This window comes from Vanacampus margaritifer, chromosome 11 (genome assembly GCF_051991255.1).
Source record: "Vanacampus margaritifer isolate UIUO_Vmar chromosome 11, RoL_Vmar_1.0, whole genome shotgun sequence".
Taxonomy (NCBI): Eukaryota; Metazoa; Chordata; class Actinopteri; order Syngnathiformes; family Syngnathidae; genus Vanacampus; species Vanacampus margaritifer.
In genome coordinates, this window is record NC_135442.1 from 13,274,962 (window position 1) to 13,299,892 (window position 24,931).

The window sequence follows — 24,931 nt, forward strand, 5'->3', positions numbered from 1 at the left end:
ATGTCACTTGGTGAAACTACTGTATACGTGCATACCTTTTTACCAGGATACACATGCTTTTTTTTTTTTCCCCAGAAAAAAAATGAAATGTTCACTGAAAAGTTAGCTGTTTAAACTTAAAGTAACTGACCTCTCAGGCACTTTTGGTACTCATCCACTCCATACACTTGTGGAATGATAAAATGTCACTACTACAAGAACAACAGCTTGTAAATATGAGCAAATCAAATGTGACCAGTGTTCCAGAACAATTTACAGCCTTCAAAGTTCCACAAAATTTTTCGTAACCCCTACTTGGGTGTGAATGGGTGGCTGAGTGAAGAGGGTTAGCAGCACTCAGCGGGTCCTTATCTTGATGTTGAGTGGATGAACTGGTAACGTGGCCTTTGGAAATCCCACTGATTTACTGGTCTGCATTCCTTTGGGCTGCTTCAAAACAAATGTGTGTTGGGTCACAATCTGTTGTGATTTTCTGGCACCACAATTATGACACATTTGTATAACATAACATCGTCGTTTGTATAACTCATTATCTGTCTCAATCCCAGACAAAAACAGACTCATGTCTTCATAGCCACAGTTGCCCCAGGCAACCCCAACAGGAACAGATGCTGTTTTGCTGGTCTTTGACCCCCCTTCCTGACCTTTGAACCTATTGTTTCTCTCCAGCTAAAGCCTCTTCTTCAAGTTGCGCACTTTCTTCTCTCTGATGTTCTGTGTGCGTCTCAGATACAAAGATCTCGTTGTGCCAATGCTGGGAGACAAGAGGAAATTGTCGGCGGAGGAGAAATGTCGCCGTGTGCTGCAGCAGACCAAACTGCTGGGGTGGCAGGTGTGTGCCTTTTTCTGTCTTTCCGTCGCTAACAAAAGATTTTGCCAAATGACTTAATCCCCGGACCCCCGCCTCCCTGTTTGTCAGAGATTCCTTGGAATCTTCGTCAACACGTTCCAGCTGTCCCGCCTCATCATCATTCTTCCCTCGTAGCTGCTCTCACACACACACACACACACGAACAGAGGACCCCTTGGAACCACCCACCCTGCCTCCACTCGGTCCCGTCTGCCAGACTGCTGTTGTGTCTGAGTGACTGACCTCAAGGGGTCACATCAGCTGCAGCCGCACTCACACACATACACAATGTTGGCTTTTTGGGATGTCCCTTCTACAAGTAGCTGCTGGAGGGATGTCACTCACCCCATCACCCACTTGTGCCCTCCCAAACAAGAGACTTTTTCCGCCCCCTTTTTTTAATGCAGGAATTGAATACTGTGTCAACACTCTACACCCACTCATCTGTCATACACCGTTGCCCTCCCATCGTCTCACAGGTTGCTTGGTCTCTGCAGTGCAATTATACTATATGTTCTTTAGCATCAATGCTTCTTAAACATCATATTTTGTGTTTTTGTGTGTTTTAGATGGGCAGCAGTAAAGTGTTTCTCAAGTACTGGCAAGCAGACCAGCTCAACGACCGCTGCTACCAGCTGCATAAAAAGATCATCACCTGCCAGAAAGGTAAAGAAAGTAGTAGTTGATCGCTCCAATTTTCTTTGTTGGTACCTTTCTACAAAAATGACGGTGTTCGGTTTATGCGGATCCAGCCGTCATGGCATCACCTCAACTGATGCAAGTCTTAAGCCTTTTTCATACTGCACTTGGTTTTTGCGGTGTTCATTGTGGGGCAGGGTACAGGACAGCACAGGGATGAAAGTGGCCTGATGCAATCATGTGCATATTTGGCACTGGTTGCTAAGATACCGAATAGGAAGTAGCCTGGTGAGTAGTTACAACAGTAAGTCCTGGCTTTGCTTATAATAAAGAGGAGAAAGAGGAGACGTGATATAAGTGAAGGATGGGTAGCTAGGCCATATGTCAAGATAAAAACATTCCTATAGTTAAAAAAACATGATCAGGTAGCATAGTAAGTGTGTAGTAAATGTACACTTTGCTGGAAAAGGAAACCCTTCATATAATATATACATTAGAGCTGTCAAACGATTAACATTTTTAAATTAATTAAAAGCACAATGTGCCGTAATCAATCGTGATCAATTGCGATTAATCACATTTTTCTACTTTTGCTTCTACTTTCTTCTTCAAATCTTGTAACAGATATCTAATTAAGTAAAATTTTGGAATTCATGTAAAATCATCCAATAGAAAGTGTATTTAGAATCAAAAACCTTGTTAGGAACAAGCGGTTTAGAAAATGGATGGAGAGACTTTTTTGATCTTTGAATAGAGTACTTCTGCAAAATACAAATGTTAAACATAACGATCAAAATGGACTCAAACTCCTCGCTTACAGTTTTAGTTCTGCTCATGAGTATCACACTCCAGCAGCATAGCTTTACAAGGCCCCGTGGAAGTAACTTGAGCAGGGAATTTTGCTCTGAGATGATACGCCAAAGGCATACAACTAATATGCTATTTGAATTTTGCTCTGCAAAGTGTGCAAATTACTTTAGAGTTCTCCAACAAGCATCAAGCAAGTAAATCAGAAAGTAAAACTACCTATAGTCCATTTTTATTCATCTTCCCGACAGTCACTCCTCCAAATTTGGCTAAACATTGAGTTAACTGAGTTAAAAAAAAAAAACACTTTAATGAATTTAAATTAATCTCCAGATATAACACTTTATTTTGACAGCCCTATTATAAATGTGTGTAATTTTTCCTTTCAGTGGTGCGTGGTTGGCTGGTCCGGCGGCGCGTCCGTCGCCGGCTGGCGTTGCGGCACAAGGACGACGGCAACGTGCAGCGCTTCCTGCAGGGGGCGGAGGACATGGGGCTGCGCACCTACGACCGCCTAGTCATACAGAACGCGTCTGACATCGCGCGGGAGAGCGACCGCCTGCGCTGCCACGGCAACAAAGGCCTCATCCTCGCTGCTGCCCTCAGCAGTAGCCCGCCGCTCGGGGAGAGGCCCGATCCGGTTGGCAAAGAGGAGGAGCAACCGGTTAAAAGGTGGGCTGTGAACTCATGGATATGATGTCTTCAATCCGTGGCTAGAACAATAGATCGATGATCTATTGTTCTAGCTAGCGAGCTAGCTTGCTCGCAACATTTATCTGATAAATTTGGTGTTTCTTGTGGTGTCCCCCATGGGTCAATGCTGGGTCCCCAGCTGTTTAAGTTGTATATAAATGACATATTCCATCTATCTATCTATCTATCTATCTATCTATCTATCTATCTATCTATCTATCTATCTATCTATCTATCTATCTATCTATCTATCTATCCTTCCATCCATCCAAAGTGGTTGCAAAGTACTTCTGCCCACTTCATTCTTTAATGCGGCCCACATTATCAAAAGTGTTTTTGTATTTATTTACCCTACCATGGTTCATTAAGATTTATTTATTTACTTATTTATTTATTTACTTATTCATTTATTTATTTTAGATCATTTTTTATTGAAATAATTGTAAATTGATTGTAAATAATAAATTAAAACCTATTAGGAAAATATTTTACAGTTGCAAATCTAACAAGTCTTTATTTATTAATTAAAAAATACATATTCAATTATGTATTATGACTTTGAAAAAGACTTCTTACAATATACTGCTACAGATTATCACAATTTGTCACGCAGCAAATCCACAGTATCTCTGCTTTTATATACATTATTTAATAACCATGAATACCAGATTACTCTTTGTACAATTGTATAAAAAAAATAATAATAAAAAAAAGCCCCAATGTTTTGTTTAAGCAACGCCTAAAGGCTTTTCTGAAGGTTAATTAAGGCTACATTTACAAATATACACTCAAAAGCCACAACATTAGGTACACCTGCACAATCTCATGCGGTCTGATATGACTTCATCAACATTTATGCAATGTTTTAGATACAAATTCATTATTGAACCAAGATCCCACTGACCTTAAAGTGTCCTTCTGCAAAATGTCCTTGTGCCTGTAACATCTGCTGCCTGGTGCGCACGTACACACACACACACACACACACACACACACACACACACACACACACATTTTTTGGAGAGTGGGTATATCTGTAACTATCAAAGGTTTTTATTTGAGGCCGCAATGCTACCCATGCTCAAATTCAGTGAAACCCAGATAAATTATCTCCACAGGTATTTAAAATTCCTTCCCTCATCATTTACGCACATAGCCTCTCACATGGCCACCCAACTCCCCCGAGCCCCCCTGCATACAATCATAGGACTGACAGATGGTTCACTGAGATTAGCGTAGGAAATATCAAACTGGATATGATCAAATTACTGTAGAGAGATTAGATCTAAAGCATAATCTCTTGTCTCTTGATCCTCCAATTGGCCTCCTTAGCTCATATTTGTGGCGTAACAGTTGATGTGTGACTGTAATGCTGCACAAATAAAAGCCTTTAGCAACGATGCTACAATAAAACGATAGAAAATTGCAATGTTTGTCAAATGCTGCTCTATTGATTCAATTGATGCTACTTGAGTAGTTGTATTTATTTCATGTATGACCATGTGGATGGAATTCATATCATCTGCTGCCGTTTTTTGTTTTTATGATGTGAAAAATCTCCTAATTTATAATCCTATCGTAATCTGAACTATATAGTAATCTAACTATTTATATGATGTGTGTAGGGTTCTAGAAAAAGTTGGAAAAGTCCACGAAGGTGCTGGAAAGGGGGGAAGCCGAGTCATTCGCCACTTTCGATCCAGCTCAGTGCCCGTCCCCCTGGCTATGGATAATACAACGTACTCCACCACCAGCCCGGCCGTCAAACCATTGCTGCAGCAAGTCGCTCACACCAGCGTGGACAATACCACTTCCTCACCTCGGAAGCAACCTCCCCCAAAACCAAAAAGGGACCCCAACACGCGCCTAAGCGCGTCGTACGAGGTGGTTAGTGCCGGCTTGGTGATGGCGGTCAAAGAGAGCCCCACTCCAGAAGGCTACGCTTCACCAGCTGGGAGTCCCCCTAAATCCCAGCTGTCCCCGACAGACCCTGCAGGTACATGCACTTGTTTTTAGAAGACATGACAGATGGTTGCTAGAGCTTTGTTCTTTCCACTAACATTCAAAACTCAAAAAATGAAAAAATTATTGGTTAGTTTCTTTTATTTGATTTTTCTCTAACACATTTTTGTAGATCAATGTTAGGCTCAGATCCAAAAGACACAATTTAAAAATGTGCCAAATTAGATTTTAATATTTAATTGGTCGTATTTACATGATCCATAAATTTGCTAATGAGCATTAGCAAAGATATCGTAGCTTGTTACCTGCCACAGTCAGTCAAGATCGTGACCACGATCCTGATGTATCAGCTGTTTTATACCAAGAACAAATTTGGACTATAAGTCACACTTTTTTTTTCTAAGTTCTGAGTGGTCCTGTGCAGAGGTGGGATAGAATAGCGAAAATTTTTACTCAAGTAAGAGTAGCGTTACTTCAAAATAATATTACTCAAGTAAAAGTAAAAAGTATTCGCTCAAAAGGATACTCGAGTACTGAGTAACTGCTTGAACATGAAGTCTGATTTAATTTAAAAAACAATGTCTTCAGACATACAAAATACAAATGCTAGCTTCTTCAAATCATAAAACAAAAAAAAACTTTTGAGCTCAAATAACACTGCAAGCAGACACGTTAGCCCAAGTGTTCGAAAAAATTTGTTTTAGCCCTCAGTGGGACACACACATTGTTATGACTCATGTTTGTCGTTGTTTGTTTATTGAACATAAGACCACAGGTCATAAACCTAGAACAAAACAGATAAAAATAATATCACAACGATATAATGCTAATATTACATGTATCATTATACAAATACATGTACTGTATGTTGTTTATTGTCTAAATGTATGATCTATGTTGTTTCATTTGATTTCAAATAACATCTTTTTTTATTACAACACAGGAATGTGTCCTCGCCACAGAAATGCTCCCACACAGTGTGTCAAGCAAAGCACTTACGTAAAAATGGGGTAAATCGAATGCATGAATGGTGCAGCGGGTAACGACTCTAATGTAGCCCAATGTAGCGAAGTAAGAGTAGCGTTTCTTCTTCACACATCTACTCAAGTAAAAGTAAAAAGTATTGTGTGGTAAAACTACTCTTAGAAGTACATTTTTTTCACACAAAAAAGTAAATGTAGCAGAGTAAACTTAGCTCATTACTACCCACCTCTGGTCCTGTGACTTGTATTCAGTTGTGATTTTTAGATATTATATATACAATGAATATAACAGAGGCCCCGTTAGTATGAAGGGATTACTATGATTAAAAAACAACAATAATCACACAACGTACCATCACAAAAGCCAAAAGTCGACTACTGAGTGCACCAGCACAGATAGACCAAGCAAAATAGCATGATTACCTGCAGCCAATGATGGCCAAGTGGGGCATGTCATCACTTATCATTCGAGCCGGGTGTGTTTCTTGACCTCTGCTGAACCCCTGACATTGACTCACCAAACCCCTGGGATTTGATCGAACCCAGGTTAAGAACCACTGGGTTAGAAAAATGAAAATAACTTTATAAAAGTCTACTAATCCACATGTTCCGTGTGAGTCAGTAGATCGCTGATGGATCAGGTTCATGTTCTGACTAATGCTTCTTACCAATCTTTTGAGTCATTTAAATGGTTAAATCAAATTAAGTACTTAAAAAAAAAATCTGAGCCTAAAATTGACGTGAGAAAAGTCAGTTTTTTCATGTTTTAATTTTTCGACTTTTGATTGCTGATGGATAGTTGATTGATGGTGACCATTATTTGAACTTTCTCAATGTTTCCTCAGGGTCCAAGCCCCGCCCCCACAGTGATGACTACACCACCATGAGGAAGGTGCCCCCGCCCAAACCCAAGCGCAGTCCCAACACCAAGCTGACGGGCTCGTACGAGGAGATCAACGCCGTGGCGCCCCTCCTCCACCAGTTGCGCCCCGCTGATGTCAAGATAGCGTTGCTATCGCGCGCCGGCGGCATGATGCAGAAAGCGGCCTCTCTGGATGCGCCGCAGGGCTTAGGGCTCAGTCTCTACCAGGGCCAGGACGAAGAGGACATCTACATTGAGATGCTTGGCTCTCAGCCTCGTTCTCAAAGCCTGCAGGAGCCACCCGACAGCCCGGAAGAGGCGGAGTCAGAAGCGGTTTACGAGGAAATGACCTTTTTCCCTCCTGATGATGCTGCGCTTCCGCCCGCCGCTGCAACCAAACCAACCAAGCTGGAGGTTCTCAGCTTGGGCCTTGTTACATCCAGCATGTGTCGCCCTCAGAATGAGGAGAGTAAGCGAGTGACGCCAGCTTTGGACATCGCTCATCCGCACAGCGCCACGATCGCTGGCCCTCCCAGGAGTCAGCATGGAAAAGATGGCAGCTGTGACATACCGGCCCCTTTTCCCAACTTACTCCCGCATCGGCCACCTCTCCTGGTGTTCCCGCCGTCTCCCGTCACTTGCTCCCCAGCTTCAGACGAGTCACCTCTCACTCCTTTAGAGGTCAAGAAGCTGCCAGTGTTTGAGACCAATCTCAACTACACTGCAGGTCCAGATAGCCCGCTGTCACCTCAATATGTACGCCAGAGGGCCGACTCCTCCCCGAGTCTCACCGTCCTCATGCCGGAGAAAAAGGCTACCCCTCCGCTAACCCCGCCACTTCCGCTTTCTACCACAAGTGGCCCACCTCCTCCATACAGACCACCTTCCCACTTCCCCTTTCCACCTGAGACCAACTTCCTTGCGCTGACACGGACCGCTTCTGTCACCGGGACCCAGTCAGACTCCTCCAAGGCCCAAGTGTCACAGAGACCAAATGTGGAGCCACTGGGGAAGCCACCCCCTTACTCCCCAGGGAAGATGTCTCGCCCGGAACCTCGAAGAGCTCACTCCTGCTCATCCTCGCCCCTGTTGTTCAACCCGGCCAATGGAAGACCCCTTACCAGTCCTCTGGATGAGCTCAACACCTTGTTCAGCACCGGACGCAGCCTGCTGAGGAAGTCCTCAACAGGACGCAAGATGCGAGACGGAGGTTCGTCACTCCCACACGTTTTAAAGATACACTGGAACCTCTGACCTCATTTTACATGGCAAATGTCTAGGATACTTGCTTTCAATTTGGATGAATTCCCTAGTAGTAGTTAGTCAAACTACAAAGCCTGGAATTCACCCAAAAAGGCTGCTTGAAACCAAAATAGCTGGATGTTAGAATAGGTATGTTGGTGAAATTCATGTCGCCAGAAACTTCCAGGGTACACTACTGAGTGAGTTTTAGTGAGTCATATTTAGGACCCCTAAATATATTTTTACCATGATACCTTTGGGTTTGCAAAAAGTGGTGAGAATTCGGGCATTTTCAGGCCTCCAAAAAGGCGATAAAAAAAAAAAAACAACAACAACAGCGATTGCAATAAGGGCTTCACACCGCCTGCTGGTTGGGCCCAAATAATAAACAAAACCCTCGTAAAACATTTTTTAATGCTACACACAATGATTCAAGTGATATTTTAGCATTCCTAATGGCATACAAGTCACATACAAGTCACATACAAATCACATCAAATCAATCAATTACCTTTAACAATGAAGACATACTGATTTTTATTGCAGATGCTCGTCACAAATCAAAATTTTCAACATTCATGTCTTAGAAATTGAAAAAGAATTTGACCAAATAAAACAAAGAGGTGGGCATTCCATCAATATTGACGGAAGGTCCCTCAATCTATCAGTGATGTATGCCCGTATTTTTAACGATTAATGAATGTCGGGAAACTTTGACGGACTAAACATTGAGGGTTTTTGTCCGTCAATGTAATCATCAATAATTCCCAATGGACCTTCTCAGTCCGTCAATGACGGACGTCCGTTTCGTTGACAAGTGATGGATACACTGACGGATGTCCACTTTGCTGACATACCGCAGAGTACTTCCATTTCTTTCCTGAGACTGCGGCTAAGCCACTCATTTTCTAAGTAAATATAGACTTATCAGAATTGCTAACTTCCTCACACACTGTTCTCCAAGCCTTCTCTCTTCTGGTTCTGTCCCAATACTGATAGCGGGCCGTAGTGTAGAGCTCAGGTGACTATAGGCTGCAATGATGTTTTCCTCATGTTACAAATTCCTCATTATTGCTACGTTTATACAAGCATTAGTTAAGTGCTCAGTTTGTAAATTTTTCACCAGGCACGTTGTTAGACAGCTAAGGGGTCCTTCAGTGCGCCATTTTACGTGAAGTAGGTTTAGTGAATAGCTAAGGGGTCCTAAAAAGTACAAAAGTATTGAGTCTGTTGGCTGTGTTCGCCTTATTTATGGCAGTTACGACTATATGTGACGCCATTAGTGAGGAAAACAATAGTAACAAAAAATGTCAAGCAGAAAAAAGTTGTGACAATATGTAATTTAGCATGACGGAAGTGTGATCAAAATAACGTTGATGGATTGACGATTACAGTTTGATTCGGCTTGAAATATTGACGGATTGTAGATGATGGAAGACTGTTGATGATTGCCCAATGACAGAAGCTCAAAATACGTTAAAAAGAACAATGGAGTCTTACTGTTTTCAATGTGCATCAATAATATTCTTCTACAAAAAAAATGAAGACGGTGGCATTGTATGACTTTACAATATTTTCCAATAATTAAGGCCCAGTGACATAATGTGTTTTTACTGGAAGAGCACCCCCAACCCCACCCGAGACAATGCTGACTTGTACATTGATCGACTTCAGAGGTTCCACTTGTATTTATAACACATAAAACAAGACCATTAAGCGCCTCTCATCATTTTTCATTGTTTGTCGTGTCTGCACCGTCTGCACACAGTGAACCCATGGGCCAAATGTACATTAGTGTGCAGGTGATGTGAAGTCAACCTTCTGCTTTATTGTACCCTTCACAATGTCCCACTCAGTGCGTGTCCATTTTGTTGTAACAAGTTCATGATCCAAGTCTGGAATTGATTTATTGGGTGTTGGGTGATTACCTTCTGCACTGTAGCGTCTATAAGTAATAGTCCTCTGTTTTTCATTGTAGGTTTTTCATTTCTCAAAAAATCTTCTTTTTTTTTATATCGAGAGGCGTTCTAGAAAACCACCTTCTTTGGCACATTTGAGCGAGTCCATTTGTTCCAGAATACAGCTTCAGCGTTCTTTGGCGACTGCAGGTGTATCATGATAGCTAATGAGCTAGCGGGATTATCTTGCCAGGCGGCGTTTTATAATGCAAGTAGTAATTTAGAGCGTGGAGACCCGGGGATGCTGATGCAAAGACTGACCTTTATGCAAAACATATTTCCCCACATATAATCATTGTCACAATGTGTTCCTCACAGATTTGCCACGCCCCCTAAAACGTGACCCCTTCCTATAGGAAAAACAAACAAGATCCACATACATGCAGCGAGCACGGATAATGAGCGGCAGCCATCACTGACCTTGTTGTCTACGCTGCCAGCTGTGGCACATTTTGTCTTGTGCAGTGTACATTATTATTTGAGTGATTTGTGACCGTGTCCATGCCTAGTTGAGCTTGTGGTGTCGTTCGTGGATCATCGCGGTTAGTCTTATCACCACATCACTTAGTGTTTGAATTTTTTCTCTGGGAAGCTCACGCGCTTCACATGGATGTTCTTGGAAAGTCATGTTTGTGTAAAATGGCATAGACAGGCTATTATTGAAAAACTGTAAATGTGAACAGAGACATGGCCTATAGTGAAAACTAATTAGATGGGGCAAACAGTCCAATAAAAAGTCAATAAAGTGAGGAGAGTAAGACTGTAATTACTGAAGCCCACTGGGCCATTTACTCTACACTGTTTTAAAATGAAAATGGACAAAAATATAAAAAACAACAAGGATTTATCTGTTCCTCTGTTGTCGCATAAGACCACAGCCTTCTACAGCCTGAAAACATCAGCATTTGGTCCCAAAGTGCAAGTAACTGAAAGCAATGAAAAGTGACATATTTAGTGTACAGTATGTGTATAAAGTCTTCACAACAAAAAACAACAACCCTGTGGTACAGGATTCACAGGAATGTTGGAGCAGTTTTTATTTGAAGGGGGTCAGAAAAACCCTATGAGGAAAGGCACCCAGGAGGAGCTCATCCACACTGAGAGGGATGACTACCAACCACCACAGGGAGCAATGTCATCCCAGAGATCCCCGGCCCAGATTGACCGCGGCCCGCCCCACTCAAAGTGAAGCGCGCCACAGCCCCCCCCCCCAGGGCCAAGGGGCCCCCGGGACGACCGCCCACTCGCAGGAAAAGACCAGCCATCCCTCCCAGTGCAGAGGCTCCCCCATAAGGAAACACTGGAGCTAAAAACTTAGTAATGGACTAGGACTACATCTAGATTCTAGAGTGTCACAACTTGCCTTCAAATTCAGGTTATGTTGCCAACGTAAGAACAGAACTTCATTGTAAACCCAGGACTTTATGCATTGCTTCTCCAACAAAGTGTGGTAGTGTTTGTTTTAAATTCTAACTCACACAAGTAACTTGCCTTTGACGGAAAGTCAAAAGTAACACTTAAAGTCTTCAGTACACAACACTAGTCAGGTTTGCATCCAATTATTTCAAATGTTTTAAGTGAATTTACGTAAAATGCGCAAAACGGACATGCGACTTATGTTTCCATCTGTTCTTCTTTTGCGAATATTGAGAGGTGACTCCGCCGCTGTAAGTGGCGGTATACACCATAGAGATGTGATCTACCAGTAATTTAAAAGAAGACCAGGAAGTGACTGCACCGTGAGATGACGTATCTGAGTTTTCTTTTGTAATCCTTGATCAACCGTAACGATTCTTTGCTGTTTTCCATCTAAAATAGCATTAATATTCGCTTCTTGAATTTAATTAATGAATTCCAAAAAGATTTATGTTTCGTCGTCCCCCCAAACATACCTTACTTTGTCGTCCGACATTGCTTTGGGACTACAAACGTACGTGTGACGTAATATCCGGTCAAAACGTGTGACGTGTTTCCGTTCTTGCCAGCGGTTATTCGCAAAACCTTCTTCCAAAACCAAAATTTACATTTTCCTTTTTACGATACGCTTCCAAATCCACCCCCTCTAAGCGTAAAAATTTTTTTTGCAAATTTTGGGCCATTTAGTTTTAGTTTTGCATTTCTTGAAAATTTAAATGAAAATGTGTGGATGGTAACCCAACTACTGACCGACTGAGACACACGACTTATTTACCCAATTTGTTGAGGCAATTCCTGTTTGTGTGTCTTCAAATGTATTGTTGACTTTAAGAAATTATCAAGCTGATGATGTTTCTGTCTGTCAACCTAGATTGCTATCTGCAAAGCCATTTTAGTTGGAGAATCAGAGATCATTTGACATCATAAATATTGAAGAGGTTTTCTATATTTTTTTTTACAATTGTTGGTATGACAATTTTCTGAGCAGATTGGGAAGGAAAAAAATCACACAGGATAATCACTTAGGATCATCCTTTACAGACATTGGATTGGTTCTTTGCTGAATTTGCAAGCAGGGTTTCCCCCAGTGCTTTATAAGCCCGGCGGCCTGCCATGCTTTTGTTGCCCCCATCCCAAAATGAATAGTAAGCGCGCACTCCCTGCGTCCGCCATTGACAAACGACGAATAGGTTTCGGCACATGTTGTTCGTCGTCCACACCACCACAGCGTTGACGAAGTCGAATTTTGTTCTCAGTCCCTGACCACCAGGCTTAGCAAGTTTTCTGTGCATACTGTACCTCACTTAGCAACACCCAGCCATCAGACTTTGGCAAAATATTGGACATCCTCTGATAGAGTTCGAATCAATCTCCGTTCACACAGCTTTAGAAAGCACTCCAGCCAAGGGAAAAAACTGTCCTCTCATGCATGTTTTCATCCGAGTGGCTGTTTCCTGGAGGAGTATTAGTTGTGGCGGGGTTAATAATACATGAGCAGCGGAATGATGAGGATGCCTATCAAATATTTAACAGCTCACTCATGTTCTACAGAAGCCAGTTTGATGGGCCAAAAGCGGCGCTCCGGGAGACCCTCAACAGTTATCTAAGAGATCCTAGAACTTGCATTCAAATGTAAATGCGAGACACCGTTGCCGTCACAGGGCTCGTGTCTTTGCTTACCCGAGGGTCGCCACTGTCACGTTGCCATAACGAGTTCAGGGGGCAAGAGTCTGAAGGCCTTATAAGAGTCGGAATGGGCGCGCTAGCACATTGGCCTGACGTGACGTGACGCTCCTGGCTGTTTTCACGGGTGAGCACGCGCTCCTACGCAGGCACAGTGCTGGCGTGATGGAAACTGGGTTTGTGACAGGGGAAGCTGGCACTTCAGGGGGCGGGTGGTGGGGATCACAACCTTGCTGTTATTTTGAGTAGGCCAAGCAAAGCGGCCCACTTAGATCTGAGAGCGGCGGGATGCCAACGGGCTTAACAGGATGCTCCACTTCCGTTCCCTCTCGGCCGTTAAGCGGCTCAGTGTGATACCTGATGCTGGGGGCGGGGCCAGAGGTTACAGTCGCTATCCCAGACATCTCTGTGAGGAGCAGCTGCCTTCTTCATCCTCGGGGAATGAGCAAACTACCGGAATGCCAGTGGGAGAGGGCAGGTGGTCTTGGCAGGCTGCAGGAAATCACTGTCATAAGACTCCCCTCTGTCTCGACCCCCGCCCCTTCGCCTCGGCGGCTGCATTCCATGCCAGGGATTGAACACAACACCAGCTCTTCGTCATTGTCATATCTTTGCGATTCTGACATGACTCATCTCTTCTCACGTACAAAGCCGCCTCGCTTGCTCTACCTGCGTCGCCCGCTAACACGTGGCGGCCCATTGGGAACACGAGTTGAGGGTGGTGTGTTTATATTTAGGTGTGCTGCCTGCAACCAAGCCCGGATGGATGGATGGATGAATGGATGGATGAACTGGAGGTGGAGGGGGAGAAACGCATTCCCGGAATGGGACGGCAGTTGACGACTTCACACTCACGCTGGTCTGCAAATATGAAGTCGCAGACAATTACTCATTCAGCGTGAAAGCATGTGAGCCCAGAGGACAGGCTTCCAGGTCATACGGAGTCACCTTCCTACAGGCCACATGCAGCTGAATGAATAGCAAATACTGCACAGCACAATGAAAGAGCACACAGACGTAATCAGGGCATGGGGCAGACAACGCCACCAAATTTATAGATACCCAGCTGCTGCTCATTTGTCAGTGTTGGACAATCAAGTATCATGACATTTCAGGGTTACCACGGGTCATTAAGAAGCATTAACAGTCATTAAATGGAATTAGCTTAAAAAAAAAAATAATAATAATAATTAAGGCCTTAGATGGCAATAAGAAGGATTTAAGACGATGTTGAGTGGCAGTAAAAATTACAATTGTTGTTTATGCTTTAGTTTACGTACAACTTTGTGCAAATTAGTCATTATAACACAATTTAGCAATAAATACAATTTAAAAATATATATATATGTATTTGTGGGGAATAACTAATTTAAAATGAATGGCCTGGAGTCTACGAATTGCATCATGTTCCAAATACAAATTGCTCTGCATTCGAAAAGAAAAATGTGCCGTTCCTGTCATAAACGTCCAACATGAAACACTAATGCCATATAGTGGCGGAAAAATTACTTCAATACAAAACTGTGACTCAGTGTTTCACACTCCTTTTAACTATAACTTTATGAATTACTATAAAATTACTGTATCAATGAACTAAAAATACATCTACATTTGCATTTGTCCGCTTTTATGTTAACAAGAATATGAAAAACTTGAAAAAGATATTCCATTGTACATTTAGAATAGAAATAACATGATTAAATTAACAATTAAATATTTTAATTGAATGACAGCGGTACGTGGCCATTAAATTGGTTTTAAGTTGCATTCCAAACGCATTAAAAAGCATTAGATTAGATTTGATGATACCTGCAGAAACCCTGTATTTATTCATCCATCCATTTTCTATGGCGCTTGCTGCTATTAGGGCCATGTGTGAAATGGTACCTACCTCAGATGACTTGAACAGAGTCAGAGAGGCAAGATACCCTGGACTCGTTGCCAGCCATTTTATAGGGCACATATAGAAGTGACGCTTAGCCTGGCGGCCTGCCAGGCTTATAAAGCACTGGAGGAAACGCTGCACTCCTACGGATACAGTGTTCAATTATTTAACCTAGCGTGGATTTCTAGGAATGCAAGATCAGGTATGAGTACCCTGAGAAAATGATGCAAAACCACACAAGATGGCCCGAGCCACATTTTAAATCTCTCAAAACTGCAAAGCAGACATTCATACCACAAGGTCCACCGTGCATTCTAGTAGGATGTATTCATTCATTGTTAGCGGAAATTAAGCAACCCCTTAGCCCTTTTTGTAACCTTACACTAATGGAACTCTTCCACGGTTACGACAGGATGCTATTTCTAGTACTGGGTTCAATACCATATGGATGACGTAAACCACTGTTGTCAAGCAGATGCCCGTTATAGCATCATTGTAACACTTAAGGATACACAACCAGAAACGACACGTAAACACACTTGCTAATGTTATCCTGCCATGTTGTAGCTCCTTCATGAGCCTTTACTATTTTCGTGTAATCCTGCTACATAACAAACGACAATACATGGCAGAGCTAATCAATCTGCTTAACTCCACAAAAACAAATCCGGATCTTTACGTGAGTGTGTTTTTCCCAGGTTTCAACTCCAACATCAATTTACCTGGCCGGGAAGAGTGTGGCTCCGCCCCGTCCTCGCCGTCGCTGCAGCTACAGGACAAGAACGCCAACAATCATTCTGTTCACTCGTCAAGCCACGCCCCCATTGAGAACGGCAACCAGGTCTCCAATGGTAGGCGGACTTTTTGGCATTGTTTCCTTTCAACCTAATTTGACTACAGTACTTACCTCTGCCTAATTTGCCTAAACTGATCATTTTCAAAGATGCGCTATAAATAATCAAATCATTATACACCGATTACAGCTGTCAATGATAATGATGTTTTGCTGAAATTATGTAAGACGCTTATTTAATTATGTGTTCAGGTTCACTAGAGGACGAGAGTCACGTCAAGTCAAACATATCCACATCCTCTCTGCACAGGCACATGGATAGCCACCATACGCAGGTAACACACACACTCACATAAACTTGTCGTATGTGTTTGCAGTAAAAGTGCAGTCCTTTAATAGCATTTACAAGATATGGTTGTTGCCTTCTGTTGTGACCATGTGCCTTATTTAGGCTACTCACGAGAATTTAGAGTTTACGCCGCAAATACACTGACCGGATTATTTCAGTGCATTTGGATTTAAGTGCTAAAATGAGGCTAGAATTGAACTGGTAGTGAAAATTATATAACAGAACAAAGTCACAAATTTAAATGCATGCAACGCCGATTATATGTCTTTCAGGTGCTGCTGATTTGGTTAACAACAGATTAACTTGCAAGTACAAAAGTATTTAGAATCAATTTGACTATGTAGCGTGGGACCAAATAGCCTCAGTTTGAGAGTAGGCTAAGATTTACACTAGGAAGAGAGTAAAATAAAATAAAAAAATTGGGAGGAAAAAACTCAAGGGTTGAAGAACCAACTCTCAACCTTCAGCTTGGGAGATTGCCACACTACCACCTGAGCTATGCCCCTCCTACTGTTTGCAAACCAAAGGCATGGTGTTTGGTCTCTTGGAGTTACAAAGATTCCAGCTGACACGAGCGATATACTAAAGCACAGCAGGAGCTGCGTGGCTCAGGGAATAGATCAGCTGCCTCCCAAACTGAAGGTCATGAGTTCGTTCCTCAACCCTTTAGTCACTTATATTTATTTATTTTTCAATTCTTTATTTTACTCTCTTCCAAGTGTAAATATGACTCTAAAACTGAGTCTATTTGGTCCCGCTCTAAATAAAGTCAAATTTACTGTGTATCCTTGTATGAACAATAGTAGTTAGGAACTGAAATAATAACAAGTTTGCAAACAACAAGCACTTTTTAAGTTCAAAAGTAGGAAGGTTTTTTTTGCAGCTGTTTTTGTTTTTGTTTACGTTTTGAGGAAAGTGGCCTCCCTGGGGCAACATATGCCACCCGTGACGTGCGAGCTTTCCCTGCCTCCGCATTAAGGTGTTTGGTTGCAGGATTGAGTTTAAAGCACACACACACACACTGACACACAGCCGCGTTATGTGGGGTTGCTAGCATACCGATAACTAAAAGAACTATTTGAAAGCTGGGACCTGCCACAGAATCATACATAGACTTAAATGTATAAAGTATTGCTTTCATAACAGAAACCACCATTTTTATCAGATTGCCTACAAACTTGCAGGCCTCCCAGCTGCTCTTTTTTTTTTGTGGTCGTTAACCTTGACCACCTGGGGGAGTGCCTAAGTTCAAAGTTCAACAGTAACAAGATGAAAAATCAATGTGCGACATACGCCGTGGAGTCACACTTCCTATTAAAGACCATGATGAGCCCTTTCGAGATCTATGATTATTTTGTCAATATGACCTCATATGTTTATTCAATGACTACAAGACTATCATTTTATCCTTTATCTTCCAGAGGGGCCATCTCAATTTTTCTCCATTTGGAGCTGGGGCCGCCCTCTAGTTGATGAGGGTGTTGGGGGAGGGGGAGCAGGGATCGGGGTCTTACTGGAAGCCGCAGTCCGCATGTAGGGATGTGGTGAGTCCATCCGGAAATGCATTTTGTAATGATGCTTCCATCGAATCCATTGTGAGTTCATCAAAGTGCTGATGGGAATCCCATCTTCGGTTTTGAATTTTTTTTTTTTTGTGGAAGTCATTCGCCAAAGATCATCAATCATCCCAGTTTATTTATTTTTTGGCTTTTGTGGGGGGGTCACATCATGCTTTTTTTGCGTTGAAATTCTTCTGGAAACAGATGCCTTCTTAAAAGTTAACATCTGATTCCAGAATAAATTCTTATCTATATCTTACACTTGTTTTCAATCACGCATTTGTCTTCAGCTTCTTGGAAGATACAGTATGTGTCATCTAAATTTGTGCATGCTTCCTCCAAAATCTGTTAAGCAATAACTTTCAACTGAGGAGGGCAGTCATAGGAGGCTATCCTGTTGTTTTTTTGCGTGTGTGAAGACTAAAAAGCTCTTATCTAAGAAACGCTCGTCTCCTGGAATCCATTTCATGATGCGGCCTTCATCATTACCCTATGGTGACCCGTGTTTGATTGCCCCCCTCTGTTTAAACAGGAGAATCCCTCTGTTGCAGAAAGTCCACAAAGTTCTTGTTTTCCTAATGTGGAGTGGAAGAACTTGACCGCACTGCGCACAGTCTGACCTCGACTTTTCGGGTTAAACAGGGACACGAACTTCCAGGCATGCCGGCTTTATCAAACGCTCTCTCGCTCTCGTACGGGACTTTAGGTAGAGCAGTAATCCTTGCTGAAGCTACAGCACCAGCCAAAAATTTGGACCGGGCCTATGAGAGAAGGTTGAAAAAAATTGGGGGCGAGATCCCAGTAAAAGGAATCACATTACGTATGAGGTTGTAGAATTATATTTTGCACACGTTTATATCCTCAACATGCGTTTATACAAACATTTATACTTAATTTATATCCATCTGACTGTAGGATAGCCATTAGCCAAAGTATTGCAATTTCATGGTTTCACTGTATTGCAATTACAGTTTTAAAATGTATTCATTTGAAAACTTAAGGTAAATATTTTTTTTTCAATATCTTAAAATTATTTTTAAAATAGACCAAAAACAATTACAAAATGCAGAGGTGGGCGCGTCAATGAGTTTTGAGCATCCGTTATTCGGCAATCGTCAATAGTTGGGACACACTTCCGTCATCGTCAATCCGTCAATATTTCAAGCCGAACCGTCAATCCATCATTCGTCGATTGCGCAGCAAAATCAGCGTCTGTCAATGTTTCCATCAATCGAAGCGGGCATCTGTTAATGTTGGGTCAATCGTGATTCGTCAAGTTTGTCACCAAAATGGGACGTCCTGCATTGATGGATTTCCGAATTTATTGACGTCTATGCTAAATTAGTCAATTGTCAACAAAATGGCCGTCTGTCGTTGACGGATTGACGGACTTTCCATCAATATTGACGGAATGCCCACCTCTGACAAAATGTTGTACAACGTTAGCGCAAATTTGATGCTAGTTAGCTAAGTGGTTTGTTAGCTGCCTTGGTAGCGAGTCAAAAGTATTTATGTTAGTAAACATAGACATAAACTAGCTCTTTTCAAGTCTGCGTTCAAGTGTAACAGTTAGTGTTATCATCAAGTATTATAATTATATTGTACGACTGTTTCATTATATTTGTGGATGTAGTTTTCAGTGATGTAGGCTATTGTACAACTGTAGTATAAAGGCCATAAAACAGTAGCGGAATTGCTAAATTCAGCTCCTGTATTTGATTGTGCAGGTAAACTGAATTTTCACCCAAGTTTCCAAGTCAATTATGTTAAAATAGGCTAGTGACTCACTAGTTGTAATGTGATGTCATCTATAAAATAGAACCTCAATGTCCTCTTCTGGCGTGGATCAGCCATGCTCAGTCCTGTTTCGGGAATTACTGACAAAGGCAGATTGGAATTCCCGTCGCTGATTGATTTACCTGCTTACCCACTGGCAGATGACTGATGTGTTCTGTGCGCGTGCATTGTGGAGGAACACTAGATGGTCCCTGCTGAACGACACCAACTGTAATACACATGATCCCTTTCGAGGAGTCGATGTAAATGAGCTGCGACCAGAGCTGTCAATCAAAGGGGGAATTTCCCAGGCTGCTTCACGCTGGCGTCGCTCATCTCGGCAGAGATGGATTCATCTCCATCTTCTTTCCAATACAACTGAATAGCCATGTCCTAATTTTCCCGTACCGTCGGTCTCTAATGGCTGCCTGATTAGAGTATGACACGTGCTCAATCTTTTTGCTCCATTTATTTGATTTTGTCTCCTGGTGAAGAACCCCCATCTGCTTGTCATCCACACTGCGCTTTGCTGCCAAACTCCAAATCATCATTTCATCATTTAAGGTCGGGGAAGTATTTACAGTGGAACCTCTAAATTCATACAAATCTGTTCAGCAGGGGCGGACTGGATCATCGGGAATTTCGGGAGTTTGCCCAACGGTCCATTTTTGCCACTGTTGATAAAAATTTATGATCGCATGTCAGAATTCCTTTTTTTTTCCTTTTGTCTTTTTTTTTCTTTTTTTTCTTTGTTTCTCGCTTTTTTTTTTTTTTTTTTAGAAAAAGAAGAGAAAAAAAGGAAAAAAAAGCTGTCCGGTTTTAGAGGTTCCGCTGTATTCATCCGCTCAGCGGAAATGTGACCCAATCTGGTCTTCTGTCCTAACGCAGGCATTCCAGAGGCTCCGTCTTTCCAACGGGGACGCGGGCAGCACGCTGCGAGAGCTCCTGCGATGGCGGCAGGCGCAGAGCGAGGGCCGGGCCAATTACAAGCACCGTCCACCGCCTCAGTCTCCGCCCCTGCCGCCCGCGCTGCTCTGGTCCAGCAGGAAGAATTCGCCGTGATCAGGACATGGAGTGGCTGCAGAGGACGACGCCCCCAACCCTGCCAATTACGAAGCACTTTGTGACTCTAAAAAAATTGCGTGGAAAGCAGACAGCATTAAGATTCCCAGGGACAACATGTATAGTCATATTTATTTTCCAAAGGTGGCATGGTTGGAGTTCGAGGGTCAAAGGTTGCGTCCGTCCTCCCAAACCAGGTGCTGCTGATCATACTTGATGAGCTTTCCAGCGACTTTTCAAGTTTACACGTCGACCAACGCCTTTCAACGCAATCCAGGTTTTCAGAGATCTCTCCGAGTAGCCCCACAAAACAACAACGGATCGAGGCTCACCTCCCGTAAACTCCAAAGGTGCATTTCTCTTCGCCGCCAGCCTTTGAGGAAAACCTCTGGACGAATGCGTTCCACCGAAATATGTTATTGCTTCATTTGTCAGTGCCAAAGTGTCACGATTACAACAATCCTAGATTACCGCACCTGTGATGATTCCACATAGTGTTTGTTGAAAAATACATATGAGGAAGGTGTCGAAAAGAAAAGTTGTCTGCCGTGTTTGTACAGAATCCGCACCTATTACCCTCCGTAGCGCTTGACCCCATCTGGCAGATCCGATTCCTGCCACAATGCCGCCCTTTGGTGTTTGACCTCCTCCCTACTTCCTATTGGCTGAACGGGTGTTTCCGCGGTAACTGCTGTGTAAATAGTGAGTGGTGTCCAAGCACAGAGATGAGACGATGCTGAGTGAGATGGATCTGAATGTTTTGGGTTCGATGCAATGGCTGAAAGGTTTGTTTTAATTAAAAATGTGAATACCTTGTTTTTAAGAACGGCAATGAAATTGTTAGTATTCTATTTAATAATGTTTTATCCCTCCCTTCTCTTGGGCTGCCATTTTGTTTCCAATCATGTTTGCATTGCTCATATGGACATTTTCCGTATACCGTAATTGGCCAGGTGGGCCTCAAACCACCGCCTGATCTTTGAAGATGGGTCGGAATCACTCGAGCCGATTTGATTTCTCATTCCTCCTGATCATCTTCAATGTGTCTGATTGATTCTACCTTACTAATGAATTGCGGCTGCATTCTGTGCATGGTGACACACTCATAATGCTTGAAGATACATCAGAAGACGCAACATTAGCTTGAGTGTTTATTACTGGAACCTTGACATAGTGTGTAAGCCGTGTGGTTTTTCAAGTCATCATGATGATGCGCTCCCCTGAAGAGGTATTGATTTGCTTCATTGAATATTTTGAACTCCAACATGGAAAGGGTGTCAAACCGTGAATATTCCCCTCTTCAGAGGTAGCATCAGAGCCAAAATGAATGCCGGAATTTCAGGACAGGCAAGGCAGCTTCATGCCGGGTCTTTTTTTTTTAACTGCCATGATGCAACCACTTTGAGGGATCGCTGTATAAAAGAAGACCACTGTTTTGGTAGATATTGATGACTATGGCAGCTATTTGTGTGTGATGTCAAAGTCTGGCTGCATTTGAAGGCCGATGATGTCATAAGGATCCCAAATTCAAATGCAACCCACAAACGAGGTCTTCTCTTGTTTTTGCAGTTTCAGTCACTCCAATTCTTCACAGCTTACGACATCTGATTAACATGTTCATTGCTTGCCACTTTTGAATTTAGAGCATTTTCACTGATCTGGTGGAACAAATTTCAACATGTCAAACATGCAGGGATCTTAAAGTTTCTGTTAATATATTCGGCATGCTAAAATGTAGCCACCAAACTTGGTAACATTGGAATTGGAATTGGGAGTCCTCTACAATGGGACCCCGCAGGAATTCACCAAAGAAGAAGAATGTGACACAGAAACAAGATGTGGACGATTCTCCATCGACCAATTAAAAGTGCTGTATTCTGATATAGCATTTGTGGAATATGAATTAAAGGGGAAGTTAACCCCTTCTTTTTATGACAATATCTTCTATGCAGCCCCACTCGTCTAAATATGTTTTTCTGTTTAATTGTGCGTTGGTGAAATATGAGTTAAGCAGGAAAATCCAGCCATTTTATCCATCTCAGGGGGCGGCCATTTTGCCACTTGCTGTTGACTAAAGATGACATCAATGTTGCTCAGGTCTCAGGTAACAACCAATCACAGTGCAGCTTCAGAAATCCGGTGAGCTGTAATTGGTCGTTGCTTAAGATGTCATCTTCAGTCAACAGCAAGTAGCAAAATGGCCGCCCCCCGAGATGGCTAAAACGGCTGGCTTTTGCAGCTTAACTCACATTTCAAAAATATAATATTAATCAGAATGTCATGTTTAGACTAGTGAGGTCACATATAACATTGTCAAGAAATGTTTAAGGTTAACTTCCACTTTAAGCAGCAAAAACTACCCGTTTTTATCCAACTCAGGGGCAGCCATTTTGTCCTGTACCACTGAAAATGACATCATAGTGCCCAAAGGCTGAAGTAACAGCCAATCACAGCTCACTTGTATTTTTTGGGCTTGGTCACGTGACATTCGCATACTGACCCCTTAGGCACTATGATGTCATTTTCAGTTGACAGCGAGTGGCAAAATGGCCGCCACCTGAATGTGTGACCAGCTGTGTGTGGCGCTACACTACCACTGAACCCCTCGTTGTTACCCGGTGATGAAGAATGATGGATGGAGCATACCAAAGCGTACTCCTCGGTGAGAGCAACATTTAGGTCAGTTATGGAGGTTGCTATGGTTACGCAGGCATTATTATGATTTCTACTCCAGTGTTTGTATGGCCGCACATCAAGCAGATAAAGTCCCAGCTGTTAAAGCATGCTCAAAAGATTAGACATTATACATGACCGAGTGCTTCCCATCACACTGTGAATCACCGAACTGTGTCATGCCTCGTCATCCATCTACAGTACAAGACGCCCGTACGCACACACACACCATGTTTTTGCGTCAGATTGTTTTTTTTTAGGGACAAAAAAAAAATCTAGCTCACACTGTTCAGTCATTTTTTTATTAGCACATAAACAGGGATGTGTTTCATTATTTGATTTTTTTTTTTTTTTAACTGTTATTTTTTATTTGTACATATTTTACAGCTCATCTTAAGATGTATTCACGTTTGTGGAACGAAAAAAAGATTGTATGTGATATTACATGTTTATTATGTTTTATAAGTACTGTACCTGTACAGCAATAAAGCACAAGTGTGTCAGTGCGAGCCTGTTTATTTATTTTTCTTTTTTTCGACATTAAACTGAAATGACTTTCAAAATTGCTTTTAAAATTACTCATATTCAAATAGTAAGGAATCCAACCTATATGTGTCAAATATCCATCTTGTGATCGATTTTGAAATTCTGATGCAATTTATGGGCTGATGGATATAATGCAAGTCTTGTATCATCAATACAGGCTTTAAGATGATAATAATGCTCCGAGTATATAGATTATGTAATAACAGGTTTATTATCTGCAGTTCTACATCTGCACTAAAAAGAGTACATCATAACATTAATGTTAAATGAAGCTCTGACCGTTTCAAATTCCCCTTTTCAATTTATGGTTTCAAGACAATGTTAGGGTGTTCAAAGTAGGAATGTAAGACAGGGTCAGGGCTGCTTCAAATTTGGGTTTCAAGACGGTTTTGAACGAGGGTTGTGCCGTTGAAAGCATTGACTGCCGCCCTAACTTAGGTCAATTTGACCCAACTTTGATTTGTTTTGTCCAAATCAAACCATTTTTGGGGTTGTTTGCACAAAACAAAACAAATTGACCCAAATTAGGGGGTCAGTCCAATTGTTGACCAAAATTGTTTTTTGTTTTTTTTGACCCAGCAGTTTTAAGGCATGATTTTAGGGTTTCAAGAAATTAGATTTTGGGGCCTTGATTAGTATCAAGGGTATGGCTTTGAAAGTAGGATTTAAAGTCATGGTTAGGGTTTCAAGTAGCCTTTCACCAATCTGATCGTCTGGATCGGGATCGGACGATATTTGGCCTTTTTATGCAAAATCAGTGATCTTCAGTAATGGCTTAATTTGCCCAATCGATCAATTACATCATCATCATTGATCGGCTTTGCAAAATGAGACATTACAACTTATGTTTAATGTTTCTCAGAGTTTTTTAACGATTTTCTGGGGTTTCATTCCCCCCAATGCATTTCAATTGCCGTCAATTATACGTGGGTTAGTGGTCGCTTATCTTTTATTTTTTTTTCCAAACTCGTTGATCGTGATCGGCCAAAAAATCCCGATCGTGTAAAGACTAGTTACAAGCCTGGGTTGGGTTTTAAAATTGGAGATTCCAGCTAGTTTACGGTTTGAAATTAAAGCCTTAAAAGAGATTTTGAATTTCTAGGTAGGGTTTTGAGCCAGAATTAGGGTTTCAAATTTGTGAGTTTTTAATAAGAGTTAGGGTTTAAGGGATCTGGTTTTATTCAGGGGTTCTT

At 42.1% G+C, this 24,931-nt stretch overlaps 1 protein-coding gene across 4 annotated transcripts in view; it reads left to right on the forward strand.

Annotated features, from left to right (window-relative positions):
* myo16 (myosin XVI) overlaps window positions 1–23,695 on the forward strand; it is a 119,248-nt gene extending 95,553 nt beyond the window's left edge. For all 4 annotated transcript variants that reach the window (XM_077580306.1, XM_077580305.1, XM_077580304.1 and 1 more), the window contains 8 exons: window positions 730–832; window positions 1,420–1,516; window positions 2,686–2,968; window positions 4,615–4,985; window positions 6,780–8,006; window positions 15,679–15,831; window positions 16,026–16,108; window positions 20,346–23,695. In XM_077580306.1, coding sequence (XP_077436432.1) covers window positions 730–832; window positions 1,420–1,516; window positions 2,686–2,968; window positions 4,615–4,985; window positions 6,780–8,006; window positions 15,679–15,831; window positions 16,026–16,108; window positions 20,346–20,519 — 2,491 coding nt within the window. In that variant the 3' untranslated portion in view covers window positions 20,520–23,695. The remainder of the gene's footprint in view (window positions 1–729; window positions 833–1,419; window positions 1,517–2,685; window positions 2,969–4,614; window positions 4,986–6,779; window positions 8,007–15,678; window positions 15,832–16,025; window positions 16,109–20,345) is intronic.
* Window positions 23,696–24,931: the final 1,236 nt, after the last annotated feature.